General features: G+C 34.7%; 1 protein-coding gene across 11 annotated transcripts in view; it reads left to right on the forward strand.

Moving 5' to 3' along the window:
* PICALM (phosphatidylinositol binding clathrin assembly protein) overlaps positions 1-19,085 on the forward strand; it is a 100,966-nt gene that overhangs the window by 54,161 nt on the left and 27,720 nt on the right. For 4 of the 11 annotated variants that reach the window (XM_012803430.1, XM_023511706.1, XM_023511718.1 and 1 more), the window contains exons 9-13: positions 1,852-1,937; positions 4,031-4,154; positions 4,410-4,546; positions 8,806-8,909; positions 14,788-14,937. In XM_012803430.1, the coding sequence (XP_012658884.1) occupies positions 1,852-1,937; positions 4,031-4,154; positions 4,410-4,546; positions 8,806-8,909; positions 14,788-14,937 (601 nt within the window). The remainder of the gene's footprint in view (positions 1-1,851; positions 1,938-4,030; positions 4,155-4,409; positions 4,547-8,805; positions 8,910-14,787; positions 14,938-19,085) is intronic. The other 7 variants (XM_023511734.1, XM_012803426.1, XM_023511735.1 and 4 more) reach the window with 2 other exon arrangements.

A 19,085-nucleotide genomic window follows, 5' to 3' on the forward strand; every position in this document is an offset into this window, starting at 1 on the left:
TGACCACAGTTTCAGAATAGGATTTGGTAGCATAGTAGTTAAATACCTAGGTTTAAGGTCACAAGTACCTTCTTTGATCCTGTTCTGGTTCTTGCTACATATCAGATATGTGATCTTGGACAAATTAAATTTCACTGTCTCAGGTTATCTATAAAGTGAATATACTAGGAGTGTCCACCTCATAGGATTCAATGGTAACATACAAGGTAGCTAGCACAGTTCCTGTTGTTAGAAGAACTTTTTAAATGTTAACCACTATCATCAACATCCTCATTATGTCCCCTGAAAGCTCTTGAGACAGTACTTTGCTTGCTGAGTAGCAAACATTTTGGCGAGGCTGTGGAAGTGTATATATTTTCTTAGCTCAACATAGAAGGCAGTTTTATAGTCTGTATTTGGTTTTAGATGACTTTCTGCTGTATCTCCCTTGAGCTAAGAGTCTTGACATTTGTAGAGAAAATATTGAATGAAAGAAATTGTTAAAGTCATAAATGATAGAGAAATTAGCTAAATATTTCCTCTTCTGTTTTAAGATCCAGTAATCTAGAAACTGTATCTCAGATCCTAAAGAATATTTGAGGTAAATAAAGGCCACTAATGTGTTCGCTTCACTTACTTGTATTGGACAATTCTTGTTCTGTACACTGAAAATGTTTCCTTTTGAATGAATTTACCTTTCTTCATATTAAGTTGAGATTTGAACTATAGCCTGGAGGTTTAAAACTAGTCTTCTATTAAGAAAGAAAATTGAGGTAAATATCCATTTCAGTGAGATATGATAAATGCTGACATTTTTGTAACGAAAACACCATTCAAGACATAGATCAATTCCATCATCTCAATCCTCACTCTCCCTTCCAGTCATTCCTTATCCCTCTCCATACAAATTTATTTTGATTTCTAATAGCATAATCATATTGGTTCTTGGACTTAATATAAATGGAATCATATAAGCATTTAACTCTTGGGTCTGGCTTTCTTACTCATCACAGTGTTTTTAGATCTGTCCATGTTGTCGAATATACTGTTAATTCTTTTATTGCTGAATAAATTACGTGGTTAATTATGTAAATTTACCACAATTATGTCTATCCATTTTCCAAATGATAGACTTTTGAATTGTTTGCAGTTTTTGACTATTGTAATAAAGCTGCTTTTAAAACATTTTTAAGTCTTTGCTTATGGAGATAAATTATCTTCTCTCTGGAGTTAAATAGGAGTGGAGTTGGATCATTAAGGTAGGTGTGCATTTAATTTTATTTTTTAAAAGATGGATCCCTTTTCAAGGTGATATATTCCCACCAGCGGTGTGTGGAGTTCCAGTTTTTCCATATCCTCACCAGCATTTGATATTGCTTGTTTATTTTCACTTTAGCCATTCTTGTGGGTGAAAATGCGTATCTCATTGTGTGTTTCATTTGGGTTTCCTTGATGCTGGTGTTCAGTATCATTTATCAAGAACTCTTCCAGAGTAATGACTGGAGACTTTGTTACTCAGCACGTACTTATTAAGTACCTGCTGCATTCTCAATAGAATGTAACTGTTAGGAATATGTTTTTACTTAAAATCCAAATAAATTAAATATAAAAACATTTAAGTACTCACAGCATCCTTTTATTGTTTCATATTTACATAGTCTTTAGCTTTTATATTTTTGATAATGTTTATTAATACTTCCAATTAGATGATAGTTTATGTAACAAAAATAGGATTGTTTTTCTCATTGACACTATTAGTGGATGAGGAATATACCTGTTTATTTTTGTTGCTTTCATTTGTTAGATGATACATGATTTATTTTAACTAGTGGCCTGATTATCATGACATTTTTAATATTTGTACAATTTCAGGCCCCTAGCAGTCTTCTTGATGCCTTGGAACAACATTTAGCTTCCTTGGAAGGAAAGAAAATTAAAGATTCGACAGCTGCAAGCAGGTACATTGTTCATTGTAAGGTAAAGAGCAGGAGTGGTTTTTCTGAGGGAGTGGATAAATCCAGCTAAAGTTGCAAGCCACTTAATTTCTTTTTATTTTGATTTAGTTATCTGTAAATGAGTTTAATCATAGTGTTAACCTCATAAAATTAGTATTGGGATTAACTGGGTTAATACATACAAATTCTTGAACTAATTCTTACTCTCAATAAATGCCAGCATCCGTTAAGGTGATGACAATAACTGCTTGTGTTTATGATGTCAAGATTTCTCTGAGAGATAATAATGCATTGATTTGTATCATGCTTTATAAGATACGTTCATATTAATTTGCTCAACCCTTACGGTAACTCTGAACTCTGTGAAATATGTAGTCATAATCCTGGGATTCAAACCTAGGATATCTGCATCAAATTTCATCATTTTTCTCTAAAGCCAGTTCATGGGGTTGGTTACTGATATGTTATATTTTAATCACTAAAAGTTTAGAGCTAATTCCCCAGAACAGTTAACCTAGCAAATTGAAAATAACACACAGCCATTTCAGATTAATATGTAACATGATTTTTGCATTGGATTAATTCTCATGTTTTCCAATGAAGATTTCCTTTTAGCAGCATGAAGAAAAAAATTGCATAAAGTATAATGAGAACCCTCCTTTAATTCTTTTTTGGCTTTTTAGCATTTTCTTCCCTTTTTTAATAATAAATTTATATAATTTCTATAATACAATGTCATTACTGGATTTTAATACTTATTTTTAATCTCAGATTTGCACTTTGAATTTTCTAGTAGAGATTTAGAAGCAATAGCCAAAGCTATAAGGCTCATTTGTCTGAGAGAGTAGTGAAAAATATAGCCGCGTAGCTTAGGTGCACCACTTCACCTCGAATTTGTTGGGTTTTTTGCATTTCCATTACAACTATATTATTATTATTACTTGGTATTTGAAGTTGTATGGGTTTTTTTCTTTTTAGGGAGAGTCTCACTTTGTAGCCCTCGGTAGAGTGCCATGGCATCACAGCTCACAGGCAACCTCCAGCTCTTGGGCTTAGGCGATTCTCTTGCCTCAGTGTCCTGAGTAGCTGGGACTATAGGGGCTCCGCTGTTTTTTGTTGCAGTTTGGCCAGGGCTGGGTTAGAACCCACCACCCTGGTATATGGGCCCGGCCCCCTACACACTGAGCCACAGGCGCTGCCCTGGAGTTGTGTTTTTTGTTAGCTCATTCATAATACTGATTTTACATAGAATTTAAATGACAGTTTTTACCACTTTGTGTGTGTACAGTAGCAATTATTAATCTTTGGTGTGTGGTAAAAGGATATTTAATAAAGGTCAGAGTAGTTCTTCATGTTAGAGTTCTTTACCACATTTATTTAGTTTGGAACTAACATTTGGAAATTTAATGTTGGGTTTATGGTATGGATCAATCTTTGATAAAAGGGAAAGGTAATTCCTTGCCAGTGAGTGATGGTGCATATATAGTAAGTTTGAAAAGGAAATTCTAGTTTGGCAAAAGGGCAGCACATAGAAAGGAGGTGCCACATGGACTGGTGGACAGACCGAAACCAACCTTCTTTGAAGAAACTGGAAGTCCCTCCCCTAGGGATGACGTCTTTGGGGTTGTTATAGGGAAGACATCTAAACACCCATTACTTACTATTAGTATTCATGCTTTGGTGTTCCTGTAGTAGACTACCAAAACCCTGGCCGTAAATTAGCAGAGTGTCTTACCCTGTGAGAAATTCAACACTTTTTTCCCATTAGGACTTTTCAGAGAATGTGTCGGCTCTTTCCCAGTTGCATTGGTTCCCTCTCTTAGGGTTTGAGAGAGGCCAGTGTGCCCCACTCTGTTGTGAACCCTTTCCAAAGTCTAACACTTCAAAAGTAGTGAATGTATAAATCAGTATTCTTCTATTTGGTATAATTTTTTAGGTCACTAAGAATATTTCATCTGAATTACTGGGTTTGAGTGTATATCTTAAGTTCATAATTACAATTCCTATCCATGGCCAGGTTGCCAGGTCATTTTAAGACATGGTATAATGTGAAGTGCTTAGCAAAAAGCCTTATTAGCTCTGTCCAATTATCCTAGGGCAACAACACTTTCCAATGCAGTCTCTTCCCTGGCAAGCACTGGCCTCTCTCTGACCAAAGTGGATGAAAGGGAAAAACAGGCAGCATTAGAGGAAGAACAGGCACGTTTAAAAGCTTTAAAGGTAAGTGTGGGCATTCTCTTTATTTGGAAAAACAGGTACAGGTCTTCATAAAGTACATGGGGCCTCTACACAGACTAGTATTTAACTTACATACCTAATGGGCTGAAACCCAGTCTTGAATTTTCATCTCAACATAGAATGATGTGGCCAAAGCAGTGAATATCTTTCTTGTATCAAAACAAAATCAGAAAACCCCGAGGCTGTACAAACAAATCTGTTTCTGGAATCCTTATAGGTTGTTCCCTTTCTCAACAGGAGCAGCGCCTAAAAGAACTTGCAAAGAAACCTCATACCTCTTTAACAACTGCAGCCTCTCCTGTGTCCACCTCAGCGGGGGGAATAATGACTGCACCAGCCATCGACATATTTTCTACCCCTAGTTCTTCTAACAGGTAGGGGGAGAAGTTCAAGTTACCTTTGAATATGTAGGTTGACGAAAGTATTTCAAATTGTATAGAAAATCAGCACATTGTACCCCATAATTACATTAATGTACACAGTTACGATTTAATTTAAAAAAAGAAATATTGCAGGGGTTTTCAGGTTTACTTTGATTAATGATTTTGTAATCATTGATTTATACAAAAGAGATGATAAATGGTGGTATTGGTGTAATACCTAAATACAAAGTGATAAGAATTTATATTGGGTATTGGGGAGGGAAAGATGGTTAAATTACTGGTTTATCCTAACTGGAATATAGTGATTATCTTTGGACAAACTTAATTGTACAAAAATTATGATTGAACACATATATGACCATTTATATAGGTCTTGGATATGTATTTCAGATTATCATTTCATTGACTATTAAGTGTCTTTCATGTCTATTTCCTTGTGTTAAATTCTGTAACTCAAAACATAGTAATAGAATTTGGTTGACAGATTTCTTGGGAGAGAAGCCTCTTGGACCAACTTTAACAATGCTGTTGTTTAAGCTACATAACATGGAAATATATTTCCAGACAAATTAGAATTGGCTTTTTCTAAATCTCTGTGTTTTACCTATGAGTAGTTTAAAGTAGTTAAGACGTCAGATTCTGTTTTGGATCCCAGTTCTGTTATTTCTTAAACCATCTTGAAAAACTTTTCCCAAATGAGATAGTGAACCACTGTCAGTGGTTCTCAATCTTAAGCAAGCATCAGAATCACCTGGAGAGTTCATTTAAACCATCAGTGTCTGGGTCTCAACCCCAAATGTCTTAGTAGGGAGGGAGTAAGGCCTAAGAATTTTCATTTTATAGTTGTTGGCATTTATTTTTTTAACTCATACTTGAAAGGTCTTCCTCTTACCTGCTGACTTCTATAACAAGCTCAGTGTAAGTTTTGATATTGAGTGCTGCTTGCTTCATGCATTCTAGGTGCTACCTGCTCCCTAAAATCTTGGTAGGTGTTGAATTTAGTTCTGTGTTTCTTAGCTTATTTATTTACTAAGCTGCCTTCCTTAATCCCCAGTCACATAATATTGATCCTACTAAGAGACATGTTCTCAAGTTGGAGACCCTGAAAAGAAGTTTATCTTAGGAGAGATAAATGGAAAGAATTTTGATTGAGTGTTTTCTTTTTTTTATTTATCATAAACACACAGATTGTGTATACATTAATGCATTTATGGGGTACAAGGTGCTGATTTCATATAGAATTAGGAAAGCTTATATCACACTGGTTAATATATACCTCATCTTGCTTACTTAGTTATTGTGTTAAGACATTTATACTCTATGCTAATAGATCTGACATGTACCCTTGCATTATGCACCATAGGTGTGATCCTGCCATTCATTCTCCCTTGATCTGACCTCCCCTCTTCCCTCCTTCAACTTGGGCCATAGTTGTGACCTATTCTTCATATGAAAGTGTGGTGATTATAAATTGGTTTCATACTAGTACTGAGTACATTGAATATTTTTTCTTCCATTCTTAAGATACTTTACTAAGTAGGATATGTTCCAGCTCCATCCCTGTAAACATAAAAGAGGTAAAGTCTCCATCTTTTTTAAGACTGTGTAATATTCCATAGTATACATATACCACAATTTATTAATCCATTCATGGGTTGGTGGGCACTTGAGCTTCTTCCATGACTTGGCTATTATGAATTGAGCTGCAGTGAACAATCTGGTGCAAATATCTTTGTTATAAAGTGATTTTTGGTCTTTTGGATATATAGCTCGTAGAGGAATTACAGGTTCAAACGGCAGGTCTACTTGTAGATCCCTGAGTGTTCTCTATACTTCTTTCCAAGAGGGACATATTAGCTTGCACTACCACCAGCCATGCAGAAGCGTTCCCTTTTCTCCACATCTACAACAACATCTATAGTTTTGGGATTTTGTTAGGTGAGCCACTCTAACTACTGGAGTTAGATGATTCCTCAAAGTGGTTTTGATTTGCATTTCTCTGATGATTAAAGGTGATGAGCATTTTTTCATATATCTGTAGGCTATGTGTCTATCTTCTTCAGAGAAGCTTCTTCTGTTCAAGTCACTTGCCCACAATGAAATAGGATCACTTGTTCTTTTCTTATTAATAAGTTTGAGTTCTCTGTGGATTCTGGTTATCAAACCTTTGTCAGAAGCATAATGTGCAAATATCCTCTTCCATTCTGAGGGCGGTCTACTTGCTTTATTTACTGTGTTCTTGGCTGTGCAGAAGCTTTTAGTTTGATCAGATCCCAGTAATGTATTTTTGGTGTTGCTTCAATTGCCCCTGGGGGTCCTCCTCATAAACTATTCGCCTAGGCAGTTTTCTTCAAGAGTTTCTCCTGTGCACTCTCCAAGATATAGTTTCATCTCTTAAGTTTACATCTTTTATCCAGTGAGAGTCAATTTTTGTTAATGGTGAAAGGTGTGGGTACAGTTTCAGTCTTCTACAAGTTGCCAGCCAATTCTCCCAGCACCATTTGTTAAATAGGGAATCTTTCCCGCAATTTATATTTTTGATAGGCTTATCAAAGAGCAAATGACGATAAATGTCTGGGTTCATCTCTTGGTTCTCAATTCTGTTCCATACATTTACCTCTATTTTTGTGCCAGTACCATGCTGTTTTGATCCCTATAGAGTTATAGTATAGTTTGAAGTCTGGTAGCATGATTCCTCCCGATTTGTTTTTATTTCTGAGTAATGTCTTGGCTATTCGGGGTTTTTTTCTGGTTCCATATAAAATGAAGTGCTATTTTTTCCAGATCTTTAAAGTATGACCGTGTTTTTGATAGGGATTGCATTAAATTTGTAAATTGCTTTGAGTAATATGGACATTTTAACAATGTTGATTCTTCCCAGCCATGAGCATGGTATGTTTTTCCATTTGTTGACATCTTCTGCTATTTCTTTTCAATTGAGTGTTTTCTTGAAAGTGAAACAAATTATTGGATAAAGAGCTAAGTTCACTAGATTTTTATCTCATACTAAAAGTTTTCACTTTTTTAATAGAAATTAAGGACAAATTTTACAGCCCACTTACAGAATGCCTAATGTGTATTTTTATTTCTTTTCAAAGCATTAGACACATTTATATGTATATCTACTATCTACAAAACTACATCTAAAAGACATGTCCTGAAAACTTAACTTTTTTATAAAAATACAGTTAGAAGGAATAAGTTCCTTTCAATAGCACAGAAGGGTGATTATAGTTAACAGTAATTTATTCTGTATTTCAACATAAAAGAGACATTTTTGAAATTTTCCAACACAAAGAAATCATACATGTTTGAGATGATGGATGGCCTAATTACCCTGATTTGGTTATTACACATGATATGCATAATATGAAAATATCACATGTACCTTGTAAATTTGTACAGTTATTACATATCAATTTTTAAAAGGAAGACAAAACTTCTGTTTTTGAGAATGTATAAATGAAAAACTTGGAGCTGGTGTCTTTAGGACCAGCTACTTGGGAGGCTGAGTTAGGAGCATCCCTTGAGCCCAGGAGTTCTCACCAAGCCTGGGCAACATAACAAGACTGTTTTTTTTTAAAAAAAAATTATATTGACCTTCATTAATGGAAACTCTGGGATCTTTTTTTTGAGTTATTTCTTAAAATCATATAAAACTCTGGTGGTCAGAAATATATCATGCATATAGGGCCTTCTGGAATCTGTGGTTATGAGATGGAGTGGCTTTTATTTTAAGCTACACATGCACATACAATTTTTTCCCTTTATTTTTGATATGTTGTTTGGATATTGAGGCAGTGGAGGTGAAGTTAATAGACATTTTACTTTGGAGAGGTATTGATATTTCAGATGTGATTTAAGTTCTTTGATGATTAGAAACAGGAAAAATTTTCCTTAAAAGAATTAAAATCCCCACAATGTTTCATAGTTTAAAACCTTGTTGTTTGGGTTCATTTCATTATGGAAATTGGCATTTTCCTGGGTAAGTCATTGTTCCTTTCCAGAAGAAGTATTGTTATTTGGGTCCTATGGTATTTAATGATTTTTTTCCAGACCTTGGAAATAATCCTGTTATATGAGGGGCATTCAACTGTTGTCTTGCTGAAGCTGCTCCTCCTTTTGAGGTTTCTTCTATTGGGCTTTTGTTCACTTGTCTTTTCAATGTTTATAGTTTGAGGGGTGGAATGGTGACTAATGTAGCAAAGTTGATCTAGTAAATAGAACATGTTTCTAAAATATCTTTCTAGCACATCAAAGCTGCCAAATGATCTGCTTGATTTGCAGCAGCCAACTTTCCACCCGTCTGTACATCCTATGTCAACTGCTTCTCAGGTAGCAAGTACATGGGGAGGTAAGCATTGACAAATTCTATTTTAGAATTATCTCTCCTGCCCATTTTGTGATGTTTTATTTATTTGTATGTGTAGTTTTTGTTTATACTTGATACATGAAAACTTGAGAAATATTAAAATAGCAGTCTATCTCTTGAAGATGTTTTCATTTTTTTAAAATGTAGTTTTGGAATTTGTGTTCAATTGAATTATTAAGTGAAGTTTAATGAAGTTTACTTGTTAGGAGAAAGAACATGTGTGTAAGTATGAAGTCATTCTTTTAATGTTGAATTTCTATTCCATAATCAGAAAATGTGTAGTGGTTATTTTCTCTTTGATATGGAAAATACTTTTTTACTTCTGATGGAAAAAAAACTTCATCTTTGTGTAAGTATATGATCAGGTACTAGTAAAACTCAGATGGTATCATCAGGCAATGAACTATGTTATGACCAAGATTCTCATGACAAACTTCATACTGCTTGTATTTTAAATGTTGACTTAATTCAGACGTCTAAGATTTTGGTATTCGAAGAATTTTCCCCTAGTACCAATAGGAACGTTTCCTGCCTTTGACCAGTTCTTTGATATTAAGGTAACAACACTGTGATTGTGACCATTGCCTGCCATCTTTGAAAGAGAGGAGAGCTTAGTCGATGTCAATTGTAAATAGCTTTGCTTAGACATCAAGTATGTTTTCAGGTTATCTCCTATGGTTGGTTGTGATGCTTCTGTTTGCATGCATGTAAGTATTATTTTACACACAGACACTCAATAAAATTTCTGGGGAGGGAAAAGAAATTCTAAGAAGGATACTGTCTAATAGAGAATGGTAAGATACCATAAAATTTATTATTGGCTCACGTGTAAACTCTGGATAGATAGGCTTACATTTCATAGCAAAGATTAATTATTCTGATTAGTTTTCATGTTATATGAACTTGGCTTTTTTATTTTAATGATTTGAATTTTAAGAACTTTTTTTTTTTTTGAGACGGAGCCTCAAGCTATCCCCCTGGGTAGAGTGCTATGGCCTCACAGCTCACAGCAACCTCCAACTCCTGGGCTCAAGGGCACCTGCCACAGTGCAGGCCATTGTTTGGTTGCAGCCGTCATTGTTGTTTGGCAGGCCCAGGCTGGGGATTCGAACCCGCCACCTTAGGTGTATGTGGCTGGCGCCTTAGCCGATTGAGCCACAGGTGCCGAGCCCATTTTTTGTTTTATTAAGGTACTACTTCTATGCTAGAGTATAAGCTTTGTGAAAGCAGGAATTTTTAAATATTTTGTTCATTGCTGTATCAGTATCTAGAACACTTCTTGATATATGTAATATAGTAGGTAGTTTTTAATTATTTGTAAAGTAAGTGGACATTTTCTCTTCTTCTGGCCAGGTTATTTCTGTCTCAAGGTAGACCATGGAACATAGATAATGGAACACTAAAACACTAACATTTTAGCCTAATTTTGTAAGCTTTAACTGGATTAAAAGAACTAATTGACTCTGAAGGCTAGTTTAATTTAGCTAAATCTTAAGGTCTGTAGTAATTTCTAAAAATGATAAGATAGTTTGAAGTCAGTAAGTATTTTAGAATTATTTCAGAATGAACAGTAAGCAGCAAATTAAGGTTAAGAAAGGAATTTTTTAATATCCTGCTAAGTTTTGATTTTAGGATTTCTAATCTGCCAAATTTATGGTGTATTTCCTACATTCTGAATGAATTGTTTTAGGGATTTTAGTAGAATTAACATTACTAGGCTCAGCGCCTATAGCTCAACCGGCTAAGGCGCCAGCCACGTACACCTAAGGTGGAGGGTTTGAATCCAGCCCGGGCCGCCAAACAACACTGACGGCTGCAACCAAAAAATAGCTGGGCGTTGTGGCGGGTGCCTGTGGTCCGAGCTACTTGGGAGGCAGAGGGAAGAGACGCGCTTGAGCACAGGAGTTGGAGGTTGCTGTGAGCTGTAATGCCACGGCACTCTACCCAGGGGGACAGCTTGAGGCTCTGTCTCAAAAAAAAAAAGAGAATTAACATTACTATTTGAAGAATTTTGATTTGTTTCCTTTTTTAAAAAAAATGTACTTGTCTTTCCAAAACTATGGCCAAGGAGTTGTTTTTCTAAATAAACTAAACATTTTACAGACTGCTGAATTAAATTAGTATATTTAATGTTTCAAAGAATCCAAACTGTGAAATTCTTAATTATTCTGCCTGGACACTATGTATAATTCATTCTAAGAATGACAACTGAAAATTTCTACTTGAGCTTACTTACTGAACTCATGCATGAAAGTAAACAGATTCACTGAGGAGACCAAAGCGAATTTTAAGCCAAGAAATTTGAATTCTTCCTAATTCATTCAGAGTTCATATCCATGATGTGCAGATTGAGAATTTTTTAAAATTAAAATTAGCTTAAGATAAATAAATCTTAGATATAAGGTTTAATCATAACAATAAATGTTTAAAGTTAATCATTCATGTGAAAACATTAAATATGTAACATTTCTTATTGTGTTGCTTTTTGTTTGTTTTTGGTTTTTTGAGATAAAGTCTCAAGCTGTTTCCCTGAGCAGAGTGCTATTGCGTCACAGCTCACAGCAACCTCAAACTCTTGGGCTCAAGTGATTCTCTTGCTCAGCCTCCCAAGTAGCTGGGACCATAGGCGCCCTCCACAATGCCAGGCCATTTTATTTGTTGCAGTTGTCATTGCTGTTTTAGCTGGCCCAGGCCAGGTTTGAACCCGCCAGCTTCAGTGTATATGGCCAGCGCCCTATCCACTGAGTGCTGCCCTGTGTTACTTTTATAGCATGTGGTAAAGCAAAGGTGTGATTTTTTTTTTTTATAACCCCTAAATCTTGCTCTGTGCTGCTTGTTTTCTGTTAGCCAAAAATAGATGCCAATAACAGACCTTGTATTTAATTTATTTCTTTTAAACACCACAGGATGATGTATATTTCTAGTCACAGACAGGTTAGTGATAAGGGGAAGAAAACTTTGTATGTTTATATGAAAGACTTTTAAGATTCCACTTGAAACTGAAATTGAGAGAGGATACAAGCTCTCCTGTTCACCTGCCTCGTTGCATTATTAGTGGCCTTCGGATTTTTAAGAAATGGTCTGGAGTCTAAAGAATTACTGCTGAATACTAAAATCTGAGAAGACTTACGTTTTTATTACCTGAAAACTTTGAGTTATAGCAGATCTAAAAATATACAATTTGAAGCAAGATGTTAAAATTTTAAGTCAAGTATAAAATGATAATTCTCAAGTATAATATACTTTATTCTAGCTGCCACAGAACATAGAACACTTTTGGGGGTGGTGGTGGTGTCTCAAATGTTAACAACTTTTACTCCCAATTGAAATTACACTTGAAAACATAAATTCCACATGAAAATTCTGTGAATGTTATGTGAATGATGATACTTTTAAACTTACTATACCTAAGTATTATGGACAAAATTATATAACCTACTGTTTTTATGTTGATAGTAACATAGTAACTTGAAGTCTAAAAATAGTACTGAGACTCTAGAGGTCTTTCTTTTTTTTTACTCTGGTCTGTTATTTTACTCTCAAAGGTTTTTTGTTTAGTTTTATTTCAGATTAACACATGGATACATAAGATTAATTTACATTGTTTGCATTTGTTAGGTAATATTTTATCCGATTTGTGGTTCAATCCTTTACCCAGGAGCTGTGCCAAAAACCCCTATGGTGTACTGGTTTGGGGGAGCTTACCAAGCCCCGTGCCCCTCCCCACTTTTTGAATTTAATTATGTTTTTCTCTCATATGAGAAACATACAATACTTTAGGAAAAAATACAATTTTCTATGAGTAATTGTACGTATCATTTGTTTAGGACCTCAAGACATTAATAGGATTGTGGTGCTGTGTTGGTCCTTATTTTAACTCTTTTAGATTGTTTTTCCATGAGTATAGCATAAAATTACATTTTTAAATGATTAATGATAAAAATAATGGTTTAAAACCATTTTTAATATTTTTAAGGAATTGCCAGTCTAGTAGATACAATTGGAATAGCTGGCACATTGTTATTATCTATCTTAATTAAGTTTTTTTATTAGAGCCTAATTTTCTCTGATAGGTTAACATCATCTAGATTACCTAGTATTTTATCAAGTGGACAAGAAGCTGATCTTCTTTATTGTTCTATTGATCTGAATATAAATGTACTTGTACATGTTCTGTATATTCTCTAGGATATTTTATATAGTAAGAAATGATTGAAATTGGGTGCTTAGATAAAACAGGATCAATTGATAAAACAGCAGGTAACTAGTAACCTTGCCTGATTATGTCTCTTCACGAACCAATAGATCTGTTATACAAATGTTGCCCTTTTGTAAAAATGAATTCTCTTGTGGCTTTGTTTGCGTGAATTACTAGAGAGATGCTTCTTGTTACTTACATGACAAAATGTAATATCCCTTCAAAACTCCATGCCACTATCAAGTATTTAAAAATAGTTCTTTCAACCTAACCAGTCAACTCTAAACTTAATGCAGGAAGGAATTAGAGTAGCCATTGGTACATTTTTATTTTAGCACACACGCAAAACAACTTCTTATATGTTTCCTGCTTTTTATTTCTGATTTTTTTGTTTGATTCTTTTTTCCTCAGTGTTTCAATTATTGGGGGAGTGGATAGGTAGGAACGATGTTAAAGCATGACAGAGTTAGAATAGTATAATTAGCAAATTTGCTAATGTTTGTTGGATACTACTTTTTGAATATGAATTGATGTTCAGTAAGAATGCTTAATTCCTAGAAAAGCTGTCATGTGATACAAAAATTAAAGTTATTTAAAAGAAGTACTAGGAACGCCTCTGTAGTTATGGCTACTTGGGAGGTTGAGGCAGGAAGATGGCTTGAGCTCAGGAGTTTGAAATTGCAATGAGCTATGATGATCCCACTGCATTTTAGCTGGGGCACCAGAGTAAGACCCTGTCTCAGCAACAACAAAAAAAGATGTATTAGGTTTAAACTCATGACCTTAGGATTTTCTTAATATATTCCTTTTTAAATGGTTGTATTTTGGTTTGTGGAATACTTGCCTTGAATTTATTGACTGTAGAGAAGGAAGTGTACCTATGGGAAATGAACTATTCCTGAGGCCATCATTGCCTTCTTATTGATAAGTCATACAGTAAAATACAATGACACAGTAATTATCTGATTCTAGAATAGTAGGTACAGGATTTGATAGTGGTACCTATTTGGTATCATACTAGTAGGGAACTAGACTTGTTCTTTAGTAAATCATTTAAAGACTGTGAAGCTCTTAACTAGACCTTCAAAGCTGTGCCCAGTTTATTAAATGGGCTGTCCTCCATCTTTGTTCTTAATTGTCTAAAATTTCTTTCCCTGTCTTTAGATCTTTATTTCTTATTTACCTTTGAACCTTTATAGGAGTTATCTTGTATATGCTAAAAACAGTCTCTTGCCCCTAATCTGTACTCCTCTTTTTTTGGAGTTTGCTTATATCACACTCACCCTAATTGTTTGTATCAGTTATTTTAGTAAATACAGCTATACCACCAAATCCAATATATTCCCACCTGAGGCAAGGAAGATGGGGACCGGGTAGGTGGCTTTTTTATAAAAATATCTTGGTTCTTCTTCTTCTTTTTTTTTAACTACTCTGCTCTTGGCTTCCTGGTGTTAGAGAACAAATAAAATGCTTTTATCCTACGGATTCGTTTTAAAATATGTTAAATGCAATTCTTTCATCTTGGTAATTAGATATTTTTGCATTTAAGATTAATAAATAGTAAATAACTGCTACTTTGCACTTTGCATCTTTTGACTAATTATGATACTAATTTATTTACTTCCTTTCTTCATTTTGCTGTAATACATTTGGACTGCACAGATCCTTTCTCTGCTACTATAGATGCTGTTGATGATGCCATTCCAAGCTTAAATCCTTTCCTCACAAAAAGTAGTGGTGATGTTCACCTTCCCATTTCTTCAGATGTATCCACTTTTACTACTAGGACACCTACTCATGAAATGTTTGTTGGTAAAGTACCATTTAACCTTTTTTTTTCCAATTGATGTTTATATTGCCTAAGTATTTTTTACGTATCCATTAATTACTTTTAAAGCACTGCAATAATTACATTAAATTTTAATATCAAATTTTGAACAAAACGGCAATAATGTAGTGAGGTTTCTTTGACACTAGCATCCCTAATTTTATTTAATATAAACTTTAAGGAAAGAAAATTTTCTTTGATGTTTAACTCTTTCTTAACTCTTTCTTTTAGTATTTTCTTCTCTATCAAGTTAACTAGTGCAGTACTCTAGCTGTCTAACAGCAGCACGTGCAGTATCCAGTATCCTGTTTTAGTTTGAAGAGTTGGTTGAAAAGTAACATCTCTTAAACTTACATGTTTGAATGTGCTTAAATTTTTTCCTTTGTGCTTGGGAGAGAGGGTGGTTATCACTCTTAGCAGCAATCTTTAATCTTTTATTTCTTTTTAAAATGTTGCACATTATAGTTTTATATTGTCTAAAATCCATGTATCCATCCATATCCTTCATCCCATTCTTAAGGGTTTCCCTTTATTGTTAGCCTGGAGATAGATGAAAAGTAGGAAGTATGTGTTCCCACTTAACTAAGAAAACAGGAAGGCACCTTGACTTGAATATTTGAATATTCTGTAATTATAGTATAAAAACCCTTAAAAAGTCAAAATTTCACACCAAGTTTATAAAGGGAATAATAAGTTTTTAACTATATACTAAAACTGAAATAAATGTTTTTGAATCCTGCCAAAAAAGCTTCTAACTGCCTCTCAAAAGATGGTGAAACTGCTTTTATTCAGTTCTCAGAAACAGCTTAAGGTGATGTGAATCTAAGTATTTGATTAAAGTAGCATGCAGAAAATCATCTATGTACCCAAAAGAGAACAGATGACCACATTCTAAATACTCTGGTAGAAAGGAAAGGAGAGAGGGAAATAACTAGGAAACAGTTTAGTACTGGAAAGAGATTGGAAAAAAATTCTAAGTCAGGTATCCTATATGTAAGTAGTCTGAATAGCTTAAGCCACATATGTAATAATTGATTACAATAATTCCTTTGTTATTGTCATACAAGGTTACCAACCTGCCCTCTGTGATTAGACGAACATAGAAAAATCAGCAGTCCAACTTTGTCAGAGGAAGACATTCATCTGACAGGATTATCAGTGTAACAGGTAGTTTGTTGTCACTGAAGCTTCAGAAACAACAGATAGTGAGCCGAGGTTGTGGTCCTAACTGTACCACACTTGGATATCTGTGAAAAGGTCTAGGCCTGCTTCCTTTTCATATGAGATGGGTTAATAATATCGCCTAAAAACTCAATAGCATCATATTTCTTTTTCTAATGAGATGCACTATTGTATTGGGTTTTAAAAAAAAAAATGTTGCAAAAATAGTTTTCTTTGAAACTAGAATACTCATAATAGAGCCTTAAGGTTTTTTTTTTTTTGTAAGTTTTAATTTGAAGAGTGCCAAGTGCTTAGACTCCCTCCCCCTATTCTTTGTTTTGCTTTATTTTGTTTTTCTCAGTTATCTATTCTACTGATAACTGTTCCTCCTTTTCTCTTTCTTTTTTCCTTTCTCTTCTTCCTCCCATTCTACCCCCCTCCCTCCTTCCCTTCCACCCACTTCCTTCCCTCCCTCTATTGCTGTCTCCGACCTTGTATGCTTTGTCAGAATTTATTTGTGGCACTCAGGTTTATCCTGTCCCTTTTGTGCCATGTTACTTATGCTGTAGCTAGCTTATGAGGAAATAGGTAAACAGTATCTTTAAAATTTCTCTGTTTGTACAGGAGTGCTTTCTTAAAATGAGTTTTAAATAAACTTGGTAAGAAAAATACATACTTGTTTTTGAAGAACATACCAGTTTTTAACCTAATTTTGTTTACCTCTGATTAAACACATGTAGTTTTGTGAATAGATGGCTATCATCTTCTTCCTTTAATCCACACTGAGGGCTTTAAATTTTTAGGAAAGTACATACATTTTAATATTACAACCTTATGGAATTTGAAGTTCTTTGTCTATTTGTCTTTTCAAATATATTCTAAGCCATTCCAGTAGCAATAAAACCTCAAAGTCCATAGTAATATACTTAGTTTAAGTTGGCATTAGAATGAATGTTTGACATAACTAAAGAGTTGAGGTTCTTGACTGGCAGTAAGGTTGGACATGGCTGAACATTTTTAAATATGTAGTTTATTAATATATTTGATAAAATATACTTGGATCTCTAGTAATCTTGGGTTTGATTCCTAGTTCTTTCTTTTACTTTGAGACAGAGTCTTATTATGTCTCCCTCTGTAGAGTGCTGTAGCATTCTCGCTCACAGCAACCTCAACCTATTGTGGCATCCTCACTCATAGCAACCTCAATTACTAAGCGATTCTCTTGCCTTAACCTCCCAAGTAGCTGGGACTACAGGTACCCGCCCTAATGCCCAGCTATTTTGTTGTTGCAGTTGTCATTGTTGTTTGGCAGAGGCAGCTCCTATGTACGTGGCTGGCACCCTAGCCGCTGAGCTACAGGTGCTGAGCCTGATTTCTAGTTATTTTATTAACTGTGTGGCTTTAAGCAAGCATTTAACCTTTCTAAGCCTGTGAAAGTTGATAATAGTACCTTGTAGGCCAGGCACGATGCATTATGCCTATAATCCTAGCACTCTGGGAGTTCAAGGCTGGAGGATTGTTTGAGGCAAGGGGCTCAAGACCAACCAGAACAAGAAGATGACCCTATCTCTACAGAAAAATTAGCTGGACGGTGTGGTGTGCACTTATAGCTGCAGCTACCTAGGAGGCTGAGGCAAGAGGATCACTTGAGCCCAGGAGCCTAAGGTTAGAGTGATGTATAATGACACTATAGCACTCTAGCCAGGGCAACAGAGCAAGATGCTGTATCCAAAATGAAAAATCTTTTGGCTTTTCATGAGATTTACATATATGTTTATATGACCAATCTAGCACTATTCCTGGCAGTAAAATTATTTAAACTATTAAAATCCATCTTGTACATATGAACAAATTATTATTTGTCAGATGCATTTTGAACATTGATTATTTTGACATTGCTTTTGGATTTTAAAATTTCTAAGGATTATTCACTTTTCTAGCCTAGTGTTAGCAATGAAAAGCTCAAGAAGTTTACAACCTCGAATCATTTTTAGTTAATAATTATTATAGCTATAATAAAAATTTATCTTTCTATATACTAGTTTATAGAAAGTGAAATACTTAGGATTAAAATGAAAAAAATTCTAGTAGATTCTAGAATTAAACAAATTGAGGTTTACGTCTTGGTTCTGTCACTTAACTAAATCTTTGACTTTGGGTAAATTTTCTAATCTTACTTTCCTCATCTGTATAATAACTATCTAATAGGATTTTTGTGAGATTTCATATCCTTTTTATAAAGCCCTTGCCATCTAATAATTGTTGGCACTTTTACAAAAAAGTAGGAAATCCAGTTTATTATGGAACTACCACCAAAATCTTAACAGCCCAGCTAATTTTTTTCTTAAAAGTGTTTGGAATGCCTTTCTGTCCCCAGTCTTGTACCTTTCAGTTAGTTTATTGTTGTCCTCTTGCGATTTGCCCTTCAGGCCAGTGGTTTCTCAGTGTTAATCCATGGACTGCTGCTGGTCAGTGACAAAGTGTTCTGTGGGCCTTGCGAAGATGAAGGAATAGTCAGGACAATGTAATGATCACATCATAAAGATAACCTTAACTCAGAGAGTCTGTTCATTTTTTGTTTGTTTCTAAACTTACCACTTTGAAATGATACTAGTTTGATCTGTGTTTTAAGTTTTAAAAATTAAACATTGACAGCCCTGACTGATTCCCCAAAAGTGACTTCAAACAAAAAGTTGGTGATGTTTATTGAAATGATAATGTAAAACTCTTACCTTTATGCTGTGTGTGTTACTGGAACGCATTAATTGCTTAAAAGATTTTTACTTTGAAAATATGCTGATTGCTTCCTTCGTAGCTAATCAGCTATTGCAATTTATTAAAAATTTCCTTTTTACTCTTTTTCTGTGTCTACATGGAGGTATTAAAACCTTAGATTTGCCAGGCACAGTGGCTCACGCTTGTAATCCGAGCACTCTGGGAGGCCGAGGTGGGTGGATTGCTTGAGCTCAGG

This window comes from Otolemur garnettii, unplaced genomic scaffold (genome assembly GCF_000181295.1).
Source record: "Otolemur garnettii isolate 467f Iridium unplaced genomic scaffold, OtoGar3 scaffold00001, whole genome shotgun sequence".
NCBI classification, from domain to species: Eukaryota; Metazoa; Chordata; class Mammalia; order Primates; family Galagidae; genus Otolemur; species Otolemur garnettii.